General features: G+C 42.1%; 1 protein-coding gene across 1 annotated transcript in view; it reads left to right on the top strand.

Annotated features, from left to right (window-relative positions):
• Positions 1-23471, top strand: part of LOC124721732 (guanine nucleotide-releasing factor 2) — a 387271-nt gene extending 363800 nt beyond the window's left edge. The window contains exons 17-18 of the mRNA XM_047246831.1: positions 17205-17336; positions 19796-23471. Of these exons, the coding sequence (XP_047102787.1) occupies positions 17205-17336; positions 19796-19928 (265 nt within the window). The 3' untranslated portion in view covers positions 19929-23471. The remainder of the gene's footprint in view (positions 1-17204; positions 17337-19795) is intronic.
• The last annotated feature ends 302 nt before the right edge of the window (positions 23472-23773 follow it).

Raw genomic sequence — 23773 nt, 5'->3', positions numbered from 1 at the left:
TAAAATTTACAGACGCGCGAAATTTGGCACGGACTTCAATGCGAGATGCCTTTAATAAGTTCCGCAACGAAACATTGTCTTGGAATTTGGTAGAAAATCCGAAGAAATTCTGGTCGCATGTAAAGTACACAAGCGGCAAGACGCAGTCAATACCTTCGCTGCGCAGTGCCGATGGTACTGTTACCGATGACTGTGCCGCTAAAGCGGAGTTATTGAACGCAGTTTTCCGAAATTCCTTCACCAGGGAAGACGAATGGAATATTCCAGAATTTGAAACACGAACAGCTGCTAGCAAGAGTATCTTAGCAGTAGATACCTTAGGGGTTGCGAAGCAACTCAAATCGCTTGATTCGGGCAAGTCTGCAGGTCCAGATTGTATACCGATTAGGTTCCTTTCAGATTATGCTGATACAATAGCTCCCTACTTAGCAATCATATGCAACCGCTCACTCACTGATAGATCTGTACCTACAGATCGGAAAATTGTGCAGGTCGCACCAGTGTTTAAGAAGGGTAGTAGGAGTAATCCATCGAACTAAAGACCTATATCATTGACGTCGGTTTGCAGTAGGGTTTTGGAGCATATACTGTATTCAAATATTATGAATCACCTCGAAGGGAACGATCTATTGATACATAATCAGCATGGTTTCAGAAAACATCGTTCTTGGGCAACGCAGCTAGCTCTTTATTCGCACGAAGTAATGGCCGCTATCGACAGGGGATCTCAGGTTGATTCCGTATTTCTAGATTTCCGGAAAGCTTTTGACACCGTTCCACACAAGTCACTTCTAATCAAGCTGCGGGCCTATGGGGTATCGTCTCAGTTGTGCGACTGGATTTGTGATTTCCTGTCAGGAAGGTCGCAGTTCGTAGTAATAGACGGCAAATCATCGAGTAAAACTGAAATGATATCAGGTGTTCCCCAGGGAAGCATCCTGGGACCTCTGCTGTTCCTGATCTATATAAATGACCTGGGTGACAGTCTGAGCAGTTCTCTTAGGTTGTTCACAGATGATGCTGTAATTTACCGTCAAGTAAGGTCATCCGAAGACCAGTATCAGTTGCAAAGCGATTTAGAAAAGATTGCTGTATGGTGTGGCAGGTGGCAGTTGACGCTAAATAACGAAAAGTGTGAGGTGATCCACATGAGTTCCAAAAGAAATCCATTGGAATTCGATTACTCGATAAATAGTACAATTCTCAAGGCTGTCAATTCAACTAAGTACCTGGGTGTTAAAATTATGAACAACTCCAGTCGGAAAGACCACATAGGTAATATTATGGGGAAGGCGAGCCAAAGGTTGCGTTTCATTGGCAGGACACTAAGAAGATGCAACAAGTCCACTAAAGAGACAGCTTACAGTACACTCGTTCGTCCTCTGTTAGAATATTGCTGCGCGGTGTGGGATCCTTACCAGGTGGGATTGACGGAGGACATCGAAAGGGTGCAAAAAAGGGCAGCTTGTTTTGTATTATCACATAATAGGAGAGAGAGTGTGGCAGATATGATACACGAGTTGGGATGGAAGTCATTAAAGCAAAGATGTTTTTCGTTGCGGCAAGATCTATTTACGAAATTTCAGTCACCAACTTTCTCTTCCAAATGCAAAAATATTTTGTTGCGCCCAACCTACATAGGTAGGAATGATCATCAAAATAAAATAAGAGAAATCAGAGCTCGAACAGAAAGGTTTAGGTGTTCAATTTTCCCGCGCGCTGATCGGGAGTGGAATGGTAGAGAGATAGTATGAGTGTGGTACAATAAACCCTGTGCCAAGCACTTAAATGTGAATTGCTGAGTAGTCATGTAGATGTAGATGTAGTACACGTTCATAATAAATCACTCATGTAGAGTGAAACAGCATTGTTCTTACCTGATCTATGGATAAATCCTCCAATTACCTTCCGAGCACTGTGTTCCACATTCTGACACAGACACTGGCTACATGAGAGATACATATACCCAGTCAACAGAAATATGTCGCTTGAGAAATCATGTGTAGTTGACTATACTGTGATTGTGATGTTGCATTAGCTTCCACAACACACACCCACAGCTGATAGCTCCAAAGCGTGGTTTGTAAATGTAGGCTACAGTCAGCATGTATGTAAGCCATCATGTAATAATATATACCTAAGTATAACAAATATCAAACTTGGAAAATCCAGCATGCTACTCACCATAGTTTTGACAAGAAGAGAATAGAAGCTTTCGAAATGTGGTGCTACAGAAGAATGGTGAAGATTAGATGGGTAGATCACATAACAAATGAGGAGGTATTGAATAGAATTGGGGAGAAGAGGAGTTTGTAGCACAACTTGACAAAAAGAAGGGACCAGTTGGCAGGACATGTTCGGACACATCAAGGGATCACAAATTTATCATTGGAGGGCAGCGTGGAGGGTAAAAATCGTAGAGGGAGACCAAGAGATGAATACACTAAGCAGATTCAGAAGGCTGTAGGTTGCAGTAGGTACTGGGAGATGAAGAAGCTTGCACAGGATAGGGTAGCATGGAGAGCTGCATCAAACCAGTCTCAGGACTGAAGACCACAACAACAACAACAACAACAACTCACCATATAGCAGAGATGCTGAGTCGCGATAGGCACAATAAAAAGATTCACACAATTAAAGCTCGGCCATTTAGGCCTTTGTCAGCAGTAGACCCACATACCCACACACTCACATAAATGCAACTTGCACACGTAAGTATAACAAAGAATTTGTTTTTGACAACGGAGAAAACAACTATAGAGAAAAAGTTTTTAATAGTATATGAAACCATGAAATAAACAACCACTAAAGTTAATGACAGTAGCTATGTGAAGTCATTCCAAATTATCATAATAGCTGCATATAAAATTTGGTATAATAATGTAACTTAAGAATAACAAAGATTTTGCTATCCACAGTCATAGTGTAGCGGCACCACCGTTTAGGATAGGGAAAGTTAGTTTTGTGCAATATTCAGAGCATGAGTTACAGCCAGGTGCGGGCCAGATTGCAATAAGTTATGCATACCAGCAGTTGCGAAGGCAAATAGAGGCCACAGGGGTATAGAGCTGCCGGAGAGGGCACACACAGCAGTTTGCATGGCGCAAGTCGCAAGCAGAAGGGGCCCACTGGCCAGCCTAGCGTGTTATGCATACGTGGCTCGGAGTGGCGCGTTAACGAAACAGAGGTGCACAGCTGAGTATAAATAGGTGTCGTTTTCTAACAAGATTCATTGAAGTGTGACAGCTATCCAGGACGGTGAGCCGTGTCACACCGCCGGGCTACACGCAGCAACAGATGGGTCGACAAGTGTCCTAGTCCATGGTGGGTCATTGGTTTGACCCTCTGAGGCCGACGTAGGGTCCGCAGCCAGCCAGGGCAGGCCACTCTTCGGCTCGCTACCGCAGGCATTCGTCTTGGCTCCCGACATGCGCCAGAGACTGCCAAGGTGAGAGCCACAGACTCGGACGCTGGATCGCAGGTGGATGTTGCTGGCGCGTTCTCAGCTATGCCAGCAAGGAAGAAGCGACAGAGGGGCCAGCCTACAGCTCCTGGCGGAGCAGCGGGCCTCACACCGAGCAGTCCTGAGTCGGTTGCTGGCACAGCCATCGTGACGTAATTGGAACTCTGCAGCTGGCGAACAAGACCGGCATGACACCGCGTTGCATTGCACAGGCCACTGGGGTGCTTCCTCAGCATTGCGGGGCCATGTGACGCAGACTGAGGTGAACAAAGCACTGTAGTGGAAGCAAATAAATCATTTGGAAAGTTCTGGCCTGAGTTTTAATACGGCACCTCCTGGCACCCACCCACTACACGTGGTGTCTTCCCGCTACATTTGGTTATCCTGATACATTTGGTGTCTTCACGCCACATTTGGCATCTGATACCACTACAATAGAAAGAAATAAAGAAACAGGTACATATTCTGTTGTAGAGTGAAAGAATTAATTCAATACATTTATACTCACAAATTTATGATGTCAGTTGCACATTTCCATCAAGTTCTTCATCATCCAAATCAGTGCCACAACCATTCTCATTATCATCATCATCATCATCATCATCATCATCAAGAGAAATCATTAGCTATTTACTCTTATTTATAGTACCATCTGTAGTCTTTGCTTCTCTTATAAACTTACCAACATGGTCCACTTTCTTTCTCTCTCCCTGCGGGTTCGGGGGTTACAATAGGCCTGAGGTATTCCTGCCTGTCGTAAGAGGTGACTAAAAGGAGTCCCTCCCCCTCAAGGGGGTAGTTAGCGCCTGCATTGGGAGGCGGTTGGTTCCACGACCTATATTTGCGGTCATTTTAGTTTTTTCACTTCTTCTGGTTTCTTCCTTCCTTTGGCTGGTTCCTTTCTTTGTTCTTCTCCATCTCACTGTCTTACTTACTCTTTCCCTTGCCTCCTTCTCCTTGCCTTCTTCTCCTTGCCTTCTTCTCCTTGCCTTCTTCTCCCTGCCTTCTTCTCCTTGCCTTCTTATCCTTGCCTTCTCTGGTCTCCGCCTCGGCGTTTGAGACAGTCTGTCCTTTCTCTCCCTCTCTCCCTTCTTTTTCCTCTTCCTCCTTCCTCCCTGTGCATGCCTGAAGGCTGACCCACGCGTTCACACGCGTAGCCAGTGACGGGGTAATGCGTAATTCCCCGCCGTGGGTAGACAAGTAATGCACGCACGTACCCCCTGGTAAAGGCCAGGCCCAGGGAGGGGTGATTGCCTGAGCTGACACCTTCTGACCATACCGATTGGTCCCTCCATTCGTTTCTCGGGAGGTGTGACCTGAGGTGTAAACATTCACCTAAGGCGGGAGTGCCCTCTGAGAGGGTCCCCACAAGGAAGGAGCGCGCCATCGGAGACACTGGCAATCATGGGGGATTCCTCCGCAATGGATTTCTCTTCTTCTTCTCTCTCGACTTCTGCCCACAAATGGAAACTTGACCAGCCACCAGTGACAAAAGTACTACCGCCTGCCCCACAGTTCCTCGTAGTTTCTCGATCTGAGGACGGAAAGGATTTTTCCTCTGTCAACCCTTTCGTTATCCAGAAGGGCGTAGGTGCCATAGCTGGATCTGTCAAGTCTTGTACCAGGTTGCGTAATGTTACCTTGTTACTAGAAACTGAGAGCGCCTTTCAGGCACAAAAACTGCTTCAGGCCACACTCCTGTGCACGTTCCCTGTCCGGGTGGAGGCTCACCGCACTTTGAATTCGTCTCGTGGTGTGGTATATACTAAATCACTCGACAGATTGACTGATGAGGAGATTCAGTCTTTGCTCGCTGAGCAGGGCGTGACGGCTGTCCATAGGGTCATGAAAAAGGTCAACAATGACCTTGTACCGACCCGGACACTTTTCTTGACCTTTGATAGTGTTCAGCTGCCGTCGCACATCAAAGCAGGCTACGAGGTTATTTCTGTTCGCCCCTATGTCCCGACACCTACGCGCTGCTACCAGTGTCAGCATTTTAATCACACTCGCCAGTCTTGTTCCAATGCGGCTAAATGTGTCACTTGTGGCAGGGATGCCCATGAGGGTGACTGTCCACATCCGTCTCCTTGTTGTGTGAACTGTCAGGGTGACCATGCAGTGTCCTCCCGCGACTGTCCCATCTACAAGGAAGAACGCTGTATACAGGAAATTCGGATCAAAGAGAAAGTGTCCACCTTGGCTGCTCGCAAGCTATTTGCTAGTAGGCAGCCCACGCTGCTCCCAGTGCGGAAATACAGTACTGTCCTCGCCTCTCCTCGGACTACCAGGAAGGTGGCGACGCAGACATGCGATCTGACCTTCAGCACTATGGTCGTCCGTTCGGCCAGTGCTAAGATCGCCCGGTTGACGTCTCCTCTTCCTCCCATCACCCCTCACACACAAGCACCTTCATCAGCTTCTGCCAAGACGAAGACCCAGAAGTCAGATGCACGGGCCTTCAACAAAGAACGGTCCCGTGCAGACTTCCTACGAACCTCGAACTCACAGCCATCGACCAGTACTTCCACTAAACGACCTTCCAAGAAGGCTCATAGAAAGCACAGTTCTCCTTCTCCGCCACGGCGCATTTCTTCTCCTGCGCCACCCAGCGGTTGCCGCCCCAGGCCGTCATCCGTGGCCGCACCGCTGGTAGCCGAACATCAGGCCGTTCACCGGCGGAGGAAGCTCCCCCTCCCGGCCATCTTAACAAGATGGCCGATGACTGTCTGCCTACTGATAGCGGCTGCAGTGCTCGCTCGAAGCCAGGCCCTCAGCGGCCTTCGAGGTGACCCCTTCTTGCATCTTCTTTTTCTTCTCACGATGGCGCTTATTCACTGGAATATTCACAGCATTTGCTCGAACCGAGAGGACTTAAAGTTGCTGCTCTGATTGCACCGTCCGCTCGTCGTAGCCCTCCAGGAAACGAAGCTACGCCCATGGGATCAAATTGCCTTGGCACACTACACCACTGTGCGTTTTGACCTACCCCCTGTGGCAGGTATTCCGGCTCATGGAGGGGTTATGTTGCTGGTCCGGGATGATATTTACTATGATCCCATCACATTGCACACCGGCCTGCAGGCAGTTGCCGTCCGAATTACTCTCCCCACTTTTACATTTTCCATTTGTACCATTTACACTCCATCGTCATCTGCCGTTACCAGGGCAGACATGATGCAAATTATTGCTCAGCTACCTGCACCATTTTTGTTAACTGGAGACTTCAATGCCCACCATCCCCTTTGGGGCTCTCCAGCATCCTGCCTGAGGGGCTCCCTGTTAGCAGACCTTTTGAACCAGCTCAATCTTGTCTGCTTCAATACTGGCACCCCTACTTTTCTTTCGGACACATCTCACACCTATTCCCATTTAGACCTCTCTATATGTACTACCCAACTTGCACGCCGGTTTGAGTGGTATGCACTTTCCGATATATATTCGAGCGACCACTTCCCGTGTGTTGTCCGTCTCCTGCATCATACCCCCTCTCTGTGCTCAACTAGTTGGAACATCTCCAAAGCAGACTGGGGGCTCTTCTCTTCCAGGGCGACCTTTCAGGATCAAACCTTTACAAGCTGCGATAGTCAGGTCGCGCATCTCACGGAAGTCATTCTCACTGCTGCTGAATATTCCATCCCTCACACTACTTCTTCTCCATGTCGCGTACCCGTCCCCTGGTGGACCGCAGCATGTAGAGACGCTTTACGGGCTTGTCGACATGCTTTACGCGCCTTTAAACGCCACCCTACGGTGGTGAATTGAATCAATTATAAACGATTACGTGCGCAGTGTCGTCGTATTATTAAAGAAAGCAAGAAAGCCAGCTGGGCTGCTTTCACAAGCACCTTCAACAGTTTTACTCCTTCTTCTGTTGTCTGGGGCAGCCTGCGCCGGCTATCTGGCACTAAGGTCCACTCACCAGTTTCTGGCTTGACGGTCGCGAATGACGTCCTTGTGGCCCCTGAGGATGTCTCCAATGCCTTCGGCCACTTTTTCGCAGAGGTTTCGAGCTCCGCTCATTACCACCCTGCCTTCCTCCCCCGAAAACAGGCAGAGGAGGCTAGGCCACCTAACTTCCGCTCCTCGAATCGTGAAAGTTATAATGCTCCATTCACCATGCGGGAACTCGAAAATGCACTTGCCCGGTCACGGTCCTCCGCTCCAGGGCCTGATTCTATTCATATTCAGATGCTGAAGTACCATTCTCCTGCGGGTAAAGGTTTCCTCCTTCGTACTTATAATCGCATCTGGATTGAGGGACATGTTCCCGCATGCTGGCGCGAGTCTATTGTTGTACTGATTCCTAAGCCGGGGAAGGACAAGCACTTGCCTTCCAGTTATCGACCCATCTCGCTTACCAGCTGTGTCTGTAAGGTGATGGAGCGAATGGTTAACTCTCGTTTGGTTTGGCTGCTCGAATCTCGACGCCTACTTACCAATGTACAATGTGGATTTCGTAGGCGCCGCTCTGCTGTTGACCATCTGGTTACCTTGTCTACCTTCATTATGAATAACTTCTTGCGGAAGCGCCCGACCGCGGCTGTGTTCTTTGATTTGGAGAAGGCTTACTCCGCACCATGCATACATAGGGCCTTCTCGGTCGCCTCCCTCTTTTTATTCGTTCCTTTTTATTGGATCGACAGTTCAGGGTACATGTGGGTTCTGTCCTGTCAGACACCTTTCGCCAGGAGAATGGGGTGCCACAGGGCTCAGTTTTGAGCGTCGCTCTCTTCGCCATAGCGATCAATCCAATAATGGATTGCCTCCCAGCTGATGTGTCAGGCTCCCTTTTCGTGGACGATTTTACCATCTATTGAAGCGCGCATCGTACATGTTTCCTGGAGTGCTGTCTTAAGCGTTCTCTTGACCGTCTTTACTCCTGGAGTGTCGCCAGTGGCTTCCGTTTTTCTGCCGAGAGGACGGTCTGTATTAACTTCTGGTGCTACAAAGAGTTTCTCCCACCGTCCTTACGACTCGGTCCCGTTGCTCTCCCATTCATGGAGACAACAAAATTTTTAGGTCTTACATTTGACAGGAAACTTAACTGGTCTCCACATGTGTCATATTTGGCTGCCCGTTGTACCCATTCTCTAAGTGTCCTCCGTGTCTTCAGTGGTATGTCGTGGGGAGCGTATCGAACCGTCCTAATTCGCCTATATCGGTCGATCGTCTGCTCCAAGCTAGATTATGGGAGCTTCGTATACTCCTCTGCATGGCCGTCCATCTTACGCCGCCTCAACTCCATACAACATCGGGGTTTACGTCTTGTGATCGGAGCGTTTTATACTAGTCCCGTCGAGAGTCTTCATGCTGAAGCTGGTGAATTGCCACTCACTATACTGCTTTGTCGGTATGCCTGTCGGCTACTGTCAATCCCCGACAACCCGTCTTATCGTTCCTTTTTTTATGACTCTCTCGACCGTCAATACGGGTTGTATGTCTCTGCCCTGCTACCCCTTGGAGTTCGCTTTCGTCGCCTCCTTCAACACCTTGATTTTTCACTCCCTGTAACCTTTCGAGTGGGCGAGAGCCACACGCCACCTTGGCTCCAGGCTCAGGTTCGCGTTCACCTTGACCTCAGCTTGCTCCCAAAGGAGGTTACCCCTGGTTCAGTATACCACTCCCGTTTTGTCAAACTTCGTTCGAAGTTCATTAATATGACCTTCATTTATACAGATGGCTCTAAGACCAATGACAGTGCCAGGTGTTCTTTTATTGTCGGGACACAAAGTTTCAAATACTGGCTCCATGGCCATTGTTCGGTCTTCACAGCTTAGCTCTTTGCCCTCTACCAGGCTGTTCTTTACATCTGCCGCCACCGACATTCTGCTTATGTCATCTGCTCCGATTCCCTGAGGGCCATCCAGAGCCTCAGTGATCTGTATCCGTTTCACCCTTTCGTGCACCGGATCCAGCGCTCTCTTCAGCAGCTGGTGGACGACGGTTCTCCGGTTAGCTTTATGTGGGTTCCTGGCCATGTCGGTATCCCTGGGAATGAAGCTGCAGATGCCGCGGCAAAGGCTGCGGTCCTCCAGCCTTGGACAGCTTCTTGTTGTGTCCCTTCATCAGATTGTAGCAGGGTCATTTGTCGGCGCATTTTATTGCTGTGGCATGCCGATTGGGCTGCACTTACGGACAACAAGCTTCGGGCCTTGAAACCTCTTCCCGCGGCTTGGACGTCCTCCTCACGCCCTTCTCGGTGGGAGGAGGTCGTTTTGGCCTGGTTACGAATTGGACACTGCCGGTTCAGCCATCGCCATCTGCTGACGGCTGCGCCAGTGCCGTTCTGCCCATGTGGGCAGTTGCTGACGGTCCGTCACATTTTAACGTCCTGTCCGGATTTTAATACACTGCGTCTTGATCTTGGCCTGCAATGTACTCTGGATGCCATTTTAGCGGATGACCCAGGAGCAGCTGCTCGCGTTCTTTGTTTTATCAACTTGACAAACCTGTCTAAGGACATTTGATTATGCTGTTTTTTTGTTTTAATCCTCTGCCTGTCGATGTCTTTTATAGTATTGCCCCTTTTAGTTGCTGTTTTAACCTTGTGCCTCGCAGTGCATTTCTAACTTAGTCTGGGCACTAATGACAATTGTAGTTGTGCGCCCTAAAAAAAAACTTTCTTTCTCCTTGTGGTGTTTTGTACAATAGTAAGATGTTTATTCAACAGCCTTTCCACTTCTGTTATAGTAAAAGACTTGTTATTATTTCGAATGTAAGTCTTGACATCACTCCAAACCAATTCACCTGGGTTGAAATGGCTGTGATAAAGCAATAGGTGTCACAGGTTTTTCTATGTTATTTCACAAGGGAATATAACAGCATCTACGTCATACTCATGCTGCAGCAATGTGTATCACTGGCAACCACTGCATCATAGATTCTTCGCAGTCACGAGTTGTTTGAGTTTTGTCTAATAGCACTAAATGGTAAGATGCATTACCCATTACAAATATAGTAAGAAAAGTAAACCGTAGCAACAAATTTGTAAACCACTGCAGAAATTATTGGCAGTTCATATCCTCATGGTAGTCACAGGTTTTTCTCGATCTAAAAACTTAAGAGTCCACAGTGCTCAAAATCATTTGAAGAACTTGCATGAGCTGCAATTAATCTGACTCCTCTTCCTGTTGCTGATGGCTGCTGCTATTTGGAGTGTCACCTGTCAAGCATTCGTCAACTGCTTCTCTAGCATTGACTCAGGTTGCATCTAACCATATAATTGAATGCATATATATTCCTGTAATTAATTGTAAGAAGATACTACGAGCCCCAATAACATGATCTTTTTTGAGCAACAGTTTTTGTCCGCCTAAGTTCTTAAAGCAGAAGCTCACACTTCTTAACACCATTTTAAGTGATGTGCCTCAACCCCCCGCCCCCCTCCTCCACACACACACACACACACACACACACACACACACACACACACACACACACACACACACAAAGAAAAAGTTCACATTCTTTTAAAGAAATTGACAACTCACTGCTGTGGAGTATTCTTTTCTACTACAATATCTGTAAATGTGCCAACAAACTGCCTCTGTTTGGAATAAATCAAGATCTGTAACTGAATGAGGATTGTTGTTCTCTTTACAGGATTACTTAAAAATACTCTGTTCTCTCCAAAAGGGCTTTGTTCCACATCGTTTACTTCAGTACCTTACAAGTTTTGAAGTAGCTCTGCTTTCCTCCAATTTGACCGAGTCCTAGAGCTTTCAAGCTACACTCTAAAACTTTATTAGGAGAAATTGATGGATGCCCACGAACAGAAACAAATTCTTTTTCTTGCTTGTAAAACACGTGCATATGTTGTAGTGATTTAAAACCCGACTGTATGACAGCACTCCATGAAGCGACAGATTGTCGCTCGTTGAATGATGTCATTTTGGTGAGACTTTTTTAATAAACAAAAACTTTAGTCAAAGTGGTAAAACCACACAACTATATAGAAGCAGGTGGTCGCACACCGACATACGACGTTTTGATAGATGGCGGTAATGTGGAATGTCAATGTCGTAAGCAGAAACCTTGTAGGAATGTCGAAACTGGGTTTTGTCGCTGTGCTGAAATTAGTTCAGAATATGCAGCACCTCACATTCCTCGTTTGTTTGTGAGTCGTACTGCCAACTTCGAGGCACTTGTGGAGTGACTTTGAAGTGATACGTTTCAGCGACCTGGGTAAAGGCATTTGGACACCTTTTCCATTAGTTTCTCATCATATACAACTGTATGTAAATGACACTTTCGTATCAGACATTGTCAGTAACTGATTCAGAGTACTGTGAGCTGTGGCTGTGGCTGTGGCTGGAATGGTCACTGAGCAGTGTAGCTGCATGGCTGATGCAGCCCACTGGCCACCGCAAAAGCTGCTGAGGAACTGCATCTGATGCTTTCCAATGAGGCAGGGACATCAGTCATATGCTGTGCCAAACCATTCCAATTGCTGATAGAACCGGAGCCCTCTCTCCCCAGAATTGCTTGCTATGTCTAATTAAGTTACTTGTTATTTTATTTCAGGTAATTTAAGCAGTACGGAACTGCCTCAATAGCCGTATGGTTAACATTGCTTTCTTTGGTACAGAGGGATCTGGGTTTGATTTCTGGTACCATCAAACCTTTTCTTCTTTTTATCCCATACTCGTGAATAGGGGTCGACTAGAGGTTTGTGAACTTCACCACTTATTGCCTGAACCGCCCGTTTCTGAGCCAAAAATGTCCTTTTAGAATGGGAAGAGTTACCCCAAAATATTATACCGTATGACATAAGCGAATGAAAATAAGCAAAGTAGACTAATTTTCGTGTCGAACAATCACTCACCTCAGATACCGTTCAAATAGTAAAAATGGCGGTATTAAGTCTTTGAACGAGATCCTGAGTGTGGGCTTTCGACGACAGCTTACTATCTGTCTGAACACCTAGAAATCTGAACTGTTCAGTTTCACTAATCATATGCCCATTCTGTGAAATTAAAATGTCAGGTTTTGTTGAATTGTGTGTTACAAATTGTAAAAACTGAGTTTTACTGTGATTTAGCGTTAGTTTATTTTCTACAAGCCGTGAACTTATGTCGTGAAGGGCACTATTTGAACCAGGGCCAATGTTGCACACAACATCCAATACTACCAAGCTAGTGTCATCAGCAAACAGAAATATTTTAAAGTTATCAGTATCAGTAGGAAAAGGGAGAGAAGAAAACATAGTAGGTGAATATGGATTGGGGGGAAGGAATGAGAGAGGAAGCCACCTTGTAGAATTTTGCACAGAGCATAACTTAATCATAGCTAACACTTGTTTCAAGAATCATAAAAGAAGGTTGTATACCTGGAAGAATCCTGGAGATACTAAAAGGTATCAGATAGATTATATAATGGTAAGACAGAGATTTAGGAACCAGGTTTTAAATTGTAAGACATTTCCTGGGGCAGATGTTGATTCTGACCACAATCTATTGCTTATGAACTGCAGATTGAAACTGAAGAAACTGCAAAAAGGTGGGAATTTAAGGAGATGGGACCTGGATAAACTGAAAGAACCAGAGGTTGTAGAGAGTTTCAGGGAGAGCATAAGGGAACAATTGACAGGAATGGGGGAAAGAAATACAGTAGAAGAAGAATGGGTAGCTCTGAGGGATGAAGTAGTGAAGGCAGCAGACGATCAAGTAGGTAAAAAGACGAAGGCTAATAGAAATCCTTGGGTAACAGAAGAAATATTGAATTTAATTGATTAAAGGAGAAAATATAAAAACGCAGTAAATGAAGCAGGCAAAAAGGAATACAAACGTCTCATAAATGATATCGACAGGAAGTGCAAAATGGCTAAGCAGGGATGGCTAGAGGACAAATGTAAGGATGTAGAGGCTTGTCTCACTAGGGGTAAGATAGATACTGCCTACAGGAAAATTAGAGAGACCTTTGGAGAGAAGAGAACCACTTGTATGAATATCAAGAGCTCAGATGGCAACCCAGTTCTAAGCAAAGAAGGGAAGGCAGAAAGGTGGAAGGAGTATATAGAGGGTTTATACAAGGGCGATGTACTTGAGGACAATATTATGGAAATGGAAGAGGATGTAGATGAAGACGAAATGGGAGATAAGATACTGCGTGAAGAGTTTGATAGAGCACTGAAAGACCTGAATCGAAACAAGGCCCCGGGAGTAGACAACATTCCATTAGAACTACCGATGGCCTCGGGAGAGCCAGTCATGACAAAACTCTACCATCTGCTGAGCAAGATGTATGAGACAGGCGAAATACCCTCAGACTTCAAGAAGAATATAATAATTCCAATCCCAAAGAAAGCAGGTGTTGACAGATGTGAAAATTACCGAACTATCAGTTTAATAAGTCACAGCTGCAAAATACTAACGCGAATTCTTTACAGACGAATGGAAAAACTGGTAGAAGCCGACCTCGGGGAAGATCACTTTGGATTCCGTAGAAATGTTGGAACACGTGAGCCAATACTGACCTTACGACTTATCTTAGAAGAAAGATTAAGAAAAGGCAAACCTACGTTTCTAGCATTTGTAGACTTAGAGAAAGCTTTTGACAATGTTAACTGGAATACTCTCTTTCAAATTCTGAAGGTGTCAGGGGTAAAATACAGGGAGCGAAAGACTATTTACAATTTGTACAGAAAGCAGATGGCAGTTATAAGAGTCGAGGGGCATGAAAGGGAAGCAGTGGTTGGGAAAGGAGTGAGACAGGGTTGTAGCCTTTCCCCGATGTTATTCAATCTGTATATTGAGCAAGCAGTAAAGGAAACAAAAGAAAAATTCGGAGTTGGAATTAAAATCCATGGAGAAGAAACAAAAACTTTTAGGTTCGCTGCTGACATTGTAATTCTGTCAGAGACAGCAAAGGACGTGGAAGAGCAGCTGAACGGAATGGACAGTGTCTTGAAAGGAGGATATAAGATGAACATCAACAAAAGCAAAACGAGGATAATGGAATGTAGTCAAATTAAGTCGGGTGATGCTGAGGGAATTAGATTAGGAAATGAGGCACTTAAAGTAGTAAAGGAGTTTTGCTATTTGGGGAGCAAAATAACTGATGATGGTCGAAGTAGAGAGGATATAAAATGTAGACTGGCAATGGCAAGGAAAGCGTTTCTCAAGAAGAGAAACTTGTTAACATCGAGTATAGATTTAAGTGTCAGGAAGTCATTTCTGAAAGTATTTGTATTGAGTGTAGCCATGTATGGAAGTGAAACATGGACGATAACTAGTTTGGGCAAGAAGAGAATAGAAGCTTTCGAAATGTGGTGCTACAGAAGAATGCTGAAGATAAGGTGGGTAGATCACGTAACTAATGAGGAGGTATTGAGTAGGATTGGGGAGAAGAGGAGTTTGTGGCACAACTTGACTAGAAGAAGGGATCAGTTGGTAGGACATGTTTTGAGGCATCGAGGGATCACAAATTTAGCATTGGAGGGCACCGTGGAGGGTAAAAATCGTAGAGGGAGACAAAGAGATGAATACACTAAGCAGATTCAGAAGGATGTAGGTTGCAGTAGGTACTGGGAGATGAAGAAGCTTGCACAGGATAGAGTAGCATGGAGAGCTGCATCAAACCAGTCTCAGGACTGAAGACCACAACAACAACAACAACAACAACATCAGTAATACTAGAGGACATATCATTTATATAAATAAGTAACAGGAGTGGCTCCAACACTGATCCCTGGGGCACCCCCCACTTGACTGTTCCCCACATCACAGCCATTATCAACATTGTGAATAATGACGTTTTGCTGTCTGTCGCTAAAGTAAGAGGTGAACCAGTTGTGAGCTGCTCCCCACATTCCGTAACGGTCAAACTTGTGGAGCAATATTTTGTGATCGACACAATCAAATACCTTAGTTATATCAAAAAATATGCCAAGCGTTCGAAACCTTTTGTTCAACCCATCCAATACCTCACAGAGAAAAGAGTATATAGCATTTTCAGTTGTTAAATGACTTCTAAAGGTGAAATGTACATTTGATAGCAAATCATGTGATATAAAATGACCAATTATCCTTACATACACTGCCTTTTCAATAACTTTTGCAAACACTGATGGCATAGAAATAGGTCTAAAATTATCTACATTATCCCTTTCTCCCTTTTTATAAAGTGGCCTTACTACTGAGTACTTTAATCGTTCAGGAAACTGACCATTCGTAAAGGAAAAATTAGAAATACTGTATTTACTTGAATCTAAGCTGCACCTGAAAAAAATGAGACATGAAATAAAAGGGAAAAAAAATCCTGAATCTAAGCCACACCTGAAATTTGAGACTCGAAATTCAAGTGGAGAGTAAAGTTTTAGACCGCACGTCCAAATCGAAACAAAATTGGTCCATTGTAACATGAGACACAATTTAGGTCGAATAGATGAAGATACAGCTACAGTAGTTTGGTTCGAGTCGTAAGCTTAGCAGTTAAGCTTTACTAGGTAGCCATTGCTATACACCAGGCGCTCTGTTCGTGTTTATACACGTACCCTTCCTTTTCCATGTGCTTCATCTGGTTTGAATCGATTGCTTATATTGATTTGATCTGATAAGTACCATTCTCTTTGTTATACATGTTTATGTCACTCTAGGCTGAAAATGCATTATTGTACTGTGTCATGCATTGTTTGTCACATTCTCATAATGAGTGTTCACGACCTGTCGCCACTCGCGGCATAGCTTGCTTTTGTGCGTGTTACCACTGCCTACATTTAAAAAAGAGAGAGGAACTGTCTCTTTACTGAAACAATGGCAAGAGACTGCTATTTGTTGTTACTTACACTGCTGCTTTCTTTGATAATGATCAACAAGAACCAAATAACTGCACGTGATGGTGTTCTGAACAAGAGTTTAGCGAAAATTTTTCTCCGTTTGAAAATCTTTGCAGCCGCATCTTCAGTACATTCTGCACAGAAATTAGAGTCATCGTAGATTTAAAAATGTAGTCAGTTGCCGTGCTTCATTTGCTGACTGTATCACTATTCAGCATAAGAATAATATGAATATAAACATGACATGATATGTATATTCTACCGCATTTCCTGTTGTCTCACTCTAGTTTCGTAGTTCATTAGGCAGACAGGATTTAAATGAGATAACAGCAAACATGAAAGAATACATGGCATAATGTTTACATTCGTCTTCTACCTTGTTTTTAATTTATTTACTGATGCAGAGGTTTTGGTGCCAGTATTTATCTTTGTGCCTGCAAAGCATGTGTGTGTAGCACTACATATATTCGATTGCAGAAGTTAGTTGTGGCAGCACCTACCAACGTTTTTCAGAACTTCCACTTACCAGTCTATTTTTAAAACTGCATTAAGAGAAAGTCTTAATTTTTTTCTTTAATTTATTTTTTAAATTTTTGTTACCTGCAAACAAGATCCCACCAACGGAAATGACTGCAGGCTGTGATTCCTTGTACCTTAACCTACATCGCTGTATAAATGTTTTTCAAAAGGCAACCCCAGTGTTGGGAACCTCTCTTTGTAAGGCCTAATCTGTGAGTGATGGTTATGTTTGAATTTAAGGAAGAAATTGAAAGTTATAAGTATGAAAATTAAACATTTTTCAACTTGCCTTCAGATAGTAACCCATACAGTTTTGCCTGTGATGTGTGTTGCTGAGGCTTCATTCATGCAGCATCAGTTACCCAATTCCAGTTTTATTCTTCACCTAATATCTGTGATATACCAAGAGTCTTATGATTACTCAACAATTTTCGTTCTTTACAGTGGCCTAGTTCTTCAGGATCTGACATTTGTTCACATTGGCAACAATGATTACCTGCCTGAGGGTGCAATTAATTTCTCAAAACGATGGCAGCAGTTTCATATTGTGGAAAATATGAAGAGATTCAAGAAAGGGTATGTATCAATAACTCATGCACAGGCTCCACAAGCTTTCTGTTAATGTAATTATAATTAATATTAATTTTTAGTGCACTAGTTTGAGGGCTGTTGCTGGAAGGGAAAAGGTGGATAAGGCAGTGTGAGATAAATGTGTGTTGGTTTAATAAACCATTGAAGAGTTAAGAGATGTAAAATATAGCATTGGTGGAAGCTACAAGATGATAGTGTTATTGAATAATCACCAGTGATATTAAGAGGTGGAAGAAACCCCTTGAATACTATTTACCATTTAGTGAGACCTTCATATAGAGAGAGTCTATCCTAATGAATATCATAGTTACTCCATGTTTCGTGGTACTTTACATTCACTTCTACTGATTGCCAAAAGGTAGCTCGAATCATCTGAAATAGTTCTCTTATTAATTCCTATACGTTAAAGCTTCACTTTTATACCATCTTGATTTAGATTTAGTATTAATTTTCTGAATCATTCTAGATTAATGCTGCTGCAGTTCCTTATGCAAGACAGTGGATAGTTCATTCTGTGACTCTTATGAAATTTGGTCCCATCTTATTAAAATACTACCATCAGAATTACTTCTAGAACTGAGAAGAAATTCAAACATTGTTAAAAATATTGTATTTTATTGGCATCAGTACTACTCACAATATTATTTTCAAGAAATTCAGAAAAACCTTTTGAGCTCATTTTCTTTAGACTCTGACATCCATAACCAGCTTCTGTCTAACAGTGTGTGCCATATTAGCAGGTAGTTATGTAATTTATGAATCAAATAATATTGAGTGTAAATTTTTGTAACTCTAATTATTATTTGGGACATCCACTTCTTTCTATATAATGGAGCATTTTTCCATAATACGAATAGAGACTGACTCTCAGCTCCTTGCATGAGTGCTGGAAGAGCTCTATCAGATATTTATTACAGTTTAACTATACTCAGTCCTGTAGAAAGTGTTCTGAAGCACCAGCACCAGTACAATTCCAGACTTTATTTAAAGCTAGAGATAATTATTATGCACGATGTGCTGCTACACACTGATAACCCAAAACATTACGATCACTGCCCACCACGACATTGGATGCTGCTGGGTGGCATTGCAGGCATGTGGCACAGTAACAAAAGTATGTAAGCGGAGCAGACACAGACAAACAATCACAGTAGCAAAGATATGGGCTACAAATGGGGAAATCCATTGAGATAGCAACTTTGACAAAGGACAGATTATTGTTACGGAGAGCCTGTGAACGAGTATCTCAAAAACACCAAAGCTGGTTGAATGTTCACACGATACTATTGTGAGCATCTACGAAGAGAGGTAGGACAGCGAAACTACCGCTAGGTGCTAAATGGTTGGATGTCACACTCTTCTCAGAACGTAGGGTTCAGAGTCTGATCTGCTCTGTAAAATAGGATAGTTGTCGATCTCTGTCAAAAAAGCACAATTCTGGTGCACACACCAGTGTTCATCGTACATTTCCGAACGTGGAGCTCCGTAGCAGATTTCCCCTAGGTGTTCACATGTTGACTCGATGACATCATCGTTAATGATTGCAATGGGCACGGGACCATTGGGATTTGACCATCGATCAATGGAAACGTGGTCGGTTCCTCAGGTAAATCACAAATGGCGTCATCGAGGTGAACGGTGGCTGGAAATGTGCAGTGCACCACGGATGCAGGCTGATGGGTACGGTATTATGCTACGGGAGCCATTCTCCTGCTCTTTCGTGAGAGCTATGATAGTAATCAAAGACATGCTGAGAGCTGCAAACCATCTGATCCCTTCGTGCTTGATGTCTTCCCTGATGGTGATATCATCTTCCAGTAGTATGATTGCCCATGTCTTGGAGCTAGAACCGTGCTAAAGTGGTTTAAGGAGCATTATAGTGAACTCACTTTGATGTCTTCGTGATCAAATTCAACTGATATAAATCCTATGGAACCCATCTAGGTCGCTATCAGGCACCATTGACACACATGCAAATCAGCAGCCCATTACGCAAATTACATGACCTGTGGGTAGACATCTAATGCCGTATACCTCCACACAATTGCCAACAAACTGCTAGATCCCTGATATGCAGAATCAGTGATAATTTCATTCCAAAGATGGACAAACAAGCTATTGAGCAGGTGATCATAATGTTTTGGCTCATCAGTGTATGACTGCCTTTCCAGAACTCTGAAATTTGTGAATTTGAAACCCGAGATTCCTTTGTCGAAAAGCTTAATTCAACCTGTGTGTGTGTGTGTGTGTGTGTGTGTGTGTGTGTGTGTGTGTGTGTGTGGGTGGGCGCGTTTGCCATCATTGTGCTGTAAAGTCAGTTGATTTATTTTTATCCGGTTTTTACAGACTTTTTAATTCAGTTATGTCACAAAGTAGCTGAAATTACAGATTTTGAATGTTTTGTGTATGATCTGACAGTATAACATTAAAAACATTTCTTTCAGAACTTACTCCTTCAAGAAGCATGATCGAATTATTGCTTTCTTCAACAATTTTGATGAATTTCTATGTGAAGAAGCAATGTGGCAGATCTCAGAGTCAATTAAACCACGAGGGGGGAAGAAGCCCCAGTCGTGAATTCACATTAGTATAACTACATCACAGCTCACATCGTGTCCGACATGAAGCAGTTTTGATTAAACAGCTGTTCTGAAGGTCATAAAAATGCTTTATGTATTTTGTCGTCTTGTTAAATAATATTTTTGTATGCAATTTTATAATTTTATCGCTGATGTACAAGTACTTGTGATAGTATACTTATTTATTTATTTTTGTAAGATGGCAGATGTGAGTGAAATAATTATCTCAGGCAGCTAATTTCAGTTTTCCTCCACCTTTGTTGTTGAAGCATGTAATGATTTACATTTGAGGGGGACCAACTTTCACATTCAGTAAAAAATCATTAATGGGAATTTTTCATTCAATCAGTTGTAAATTTATTATTATTTGCATTGTCCTTAAAATTGTATTCTGTGATGCTCCAGTGCTTGCAGCTCTAACTGTGCCAGACCTGAAGGCAAAATTGTGTGTCTGGTAACTAGAAGAATTTTGTAATGTAATCTTAGTCTGTATCTAGCAATAATGAGACTTATTCTGCTTTTGTAGATTTATTGTATTTGTTTTCCTTTGTTGGACCCACAGAAAAAAAACTCGAGAAGCTTAGTGGCAGCTTATGAGTCAAATTCCAGTATACCTTATTCGAAGATGCGAGTGTTATAACATCTTCACTTTCTCATCTCATTCTTAATATCTGAAATTAATTATGCTAAGAACAAGGTGTTCTCATATTGAAAACACTAAGTATTGTTTGCACTGGAAGTTTAACAGTACACCTATGGTCACACTGATCAAGCAAATATTACGGAACAGAACCAAAAGCTTCCTGAAGAATTAATTCAAAGCTTTCTCCAGTATCATGTACCTTGTAGGAAATTGGGAAGTTTTGTTGGTGCAATAGATTCATTTTATCTTCTGTGTCCTGGTTAGAGGTGAGTGGTTGGGCAGCTGTTGTAGTAATCAGTTCAAGAATGTAGCATCCATACTCATTAACGAAAATGTAAATTTTTTTCTCACTTACTAAATGGAATATGTAGCAGTTTATTTCCAAAGAAAAAAGTATCTGATCTATTCAGTAGCTTTTTTACATATTATTTGTATTCATAATGCCCATTTGAGTTAGGCATATGCTCGGCATGTATTTTGTGTGACTGCTCTGGGCATCATAAATTTGTTAAAACGGTCAGCAAGAACAGTAAATACGAGCAGATCGCATTCTCCTTTGTTGCAGCTGCTTATGGGAATAGTTGTCACAGTACAGTCCCTTTACAAGGAAATTTTAAAAATTGTCATCTTAATTGTATTAAGCTTTTACAGAGTTGCTTTTCATCCCCATTAAGAGTGTGTGTTTCAGCCTGGTTGTCATACTGTTAATTGTGTGCCTTTGACTTCAGTACCAAACACTTAAAAAAGGAGTTTTCACATTTTAATGAGTTACAACCATTCACACAGGTAGAAACTACTTTATTACACATACCATGTAACATAAACATTCAGAGTTTTGAATTGCTGTTGGTATGAGTTCTCTGTCCTGTGATGGAAAATGTATGAGGAAGCAAAAGTAGAAAGAACACACCATTTGATAACTTGTAGACAATTGGTCATTTGGTGGTAAATCTCTCGTCTCAGTGCTGGTGGATAACAGCTGGGTGCTTTCAAAAGGACATGGCCGATTTCCTTTCCAACCTTTCGTAATCTGAGCTTATTCACCATCTCTAATGACCTTGCTGTCGATAGGACATTAAACTCCAATCTCCCTTCTTTCTTTTTTGCCAGGTATCAGATTTCATAATTTGCAAGGAAATTGAATGTGATCTACTGATCTTTTTTCTCATGTGTTATTTACATGGAATGCAGATAATTACAAAAATGTTTTAGAGATACCACCATAAAATAGGTGTCTTTGTGACTTCCAGAAAATCAATACTTGTATAATGGTGCTTTCAACGTACATTTTATTGTGTGAGTGTTTTTAATACTCTTAATAATATCTCTGATTAAACAGCAATGATTCAATATCATGAGACCAGCTGGACCTTCATTAAATGGCAAATGAATCCTTATTCTGGTGTCATGAACATGTGGTCACTTCATGTGATCATTCAAACATTCATAGTAGTGTATTTAATTTTTCTGTGGGTTTTCTTTGTATAACATGTTACATTTTTTTCTCATTTCATCAGTATGAAATGTCTGTACTGTTATGTCCACACAGTGTCCGTGCAGCTTTAATTTGTCAGAACTGAAGATTCTGAAGCTTTACACATTTTACTGTTATCCATATTGTATTGGAGAGATGTGTCATCTCAGTATTTCACACGTGATGTGTCAATATGAATGTGTGTTAAGTGCCATTATGAACTCTTAATGGTTTGTATATTGTTGCATCTGATGTCAGTTTGAACTGTTCAGTGCTCGTATATATTTCACTTGTTTTTCCGCTGTAGTCATATCTGAGAGTTGGTTTCAGGCTTATGCTGACACCTTACTTATTGTAAATTTTGAGTAAGTTCACACAGAAACACTTTTTTGCCTTTGATATGGTGAGAGAATTGTGTGTTATCTTTTGGACCACAATTTGTTGTTCCACATTTGAGACTGAAGAAAGACTATAGTTTTTCAGTGTATATTGCTATAAAGGTAATAATCTTAATAATCTAACATTTGTAAGTCATTGTGAGGTTGTCACACGTGACAAATTTGTAGAAATATTCAGGAGAGGGAAGGAGGCAGAGGAGTTAAAAATAATATGTTGTTTTTCTAAGATGTTGTGTTTGAACTGACATAATTTATTTTCCTTTGCTTAAAGGTGTTCTATACTTTTTTATTAGTATGTAGCACTGTCATATTTTTATAGTTATTTTGTCGAACATTTACTGTCACTGTACTCTTCTGAAATACACCGAGATTTTTTATTTTTTAACTTTTTATACTGCTGATAGTATTTGGTATATTTCACGGATTTTTTTTTTACTCATTTTGGAAAGTAAATAGCAGAAATGACGGAATATTTTGTGACTACAACTATTATACTAGCTACTTTAGAAGGTTTGATTTATCCTTCTGTGAAACACTAAACTGGAGCCTTTGGTAAAATTTGTATTTCCAGTTATGTAGCATTAACAGCCTTGTTATGTGTTTACTTCTTTTCATATTTAATTTGCCTAAGTGGAACATTACAGTCCAGTACACTAATAAGTATCATGGTTTTACTTATTTCATACTGTTTGTGTCAGTAAGCTGTTTTGAGTGTTTATAAAAAAAATGAAGGTTGCATTTGACAGTACAGAAACAAATTACTCAATAAGAATCCTTTGTATGTGTAATAACTTTGAGTGCAAAAGCACTACTAGCATCACCCTCATCCATGATGCACTACAACTTCAGTCTTTAGGTAATATATAAAGAAATGCAACCTGGTTTAGTCAAGAAAATTTATGCAAAACAAAGATATGAGTGGTTGTTTTAATTTAGTGTAAATAATACATTTTCTTTGGCCATTGTTGGACCTTGTGTTTCTACATGTCACAGTATGTGAATGATGAATGCATGTATTTTATATCTTTTGAGGAAAGTGCCATATATATTGCATTTCTCATTATTATTATTATTATCATTAATACTAATATTAATAGTATTATTATCATTATTTGATTTTTAGTTGTTTTTTATTAGCTGCATGTTGTTGCCTCAGTAATAATGATATGCACATTCATTTTTATTTATAGTTGATTTTTTTTTCTTTGAAGCTAGTCATTATGTGTCTTTTTTTTCCTTTTGTGTTGTTGAATAAATGTTTAAAAATAACAGAACAACAAAAATTGTGTGTTGTTTTCTCCTAATGCAACTGATGAGAGCAGCAAATA

Source organism: Schistocerca piceifrons, chromosome X (assembly GCF_021461385.2).
Source record: "Schistocerca piceifrons isolate TAMUIC-IGC-003096 chromosome X, iqSchPice1.1, whole genome shotgun sequence".
In the NCBI taxonomy this organism is placed as follows: domain Eukaryota; kingdom Metazoa; phylum Arthropoda; class Insecta; order Orthoptera; family Acrididae; genus Schistocerca; species Schistocerca piceifrons.
This window is presented reverse-complemented; position numbering and strand designations above follow the sequence as displayed.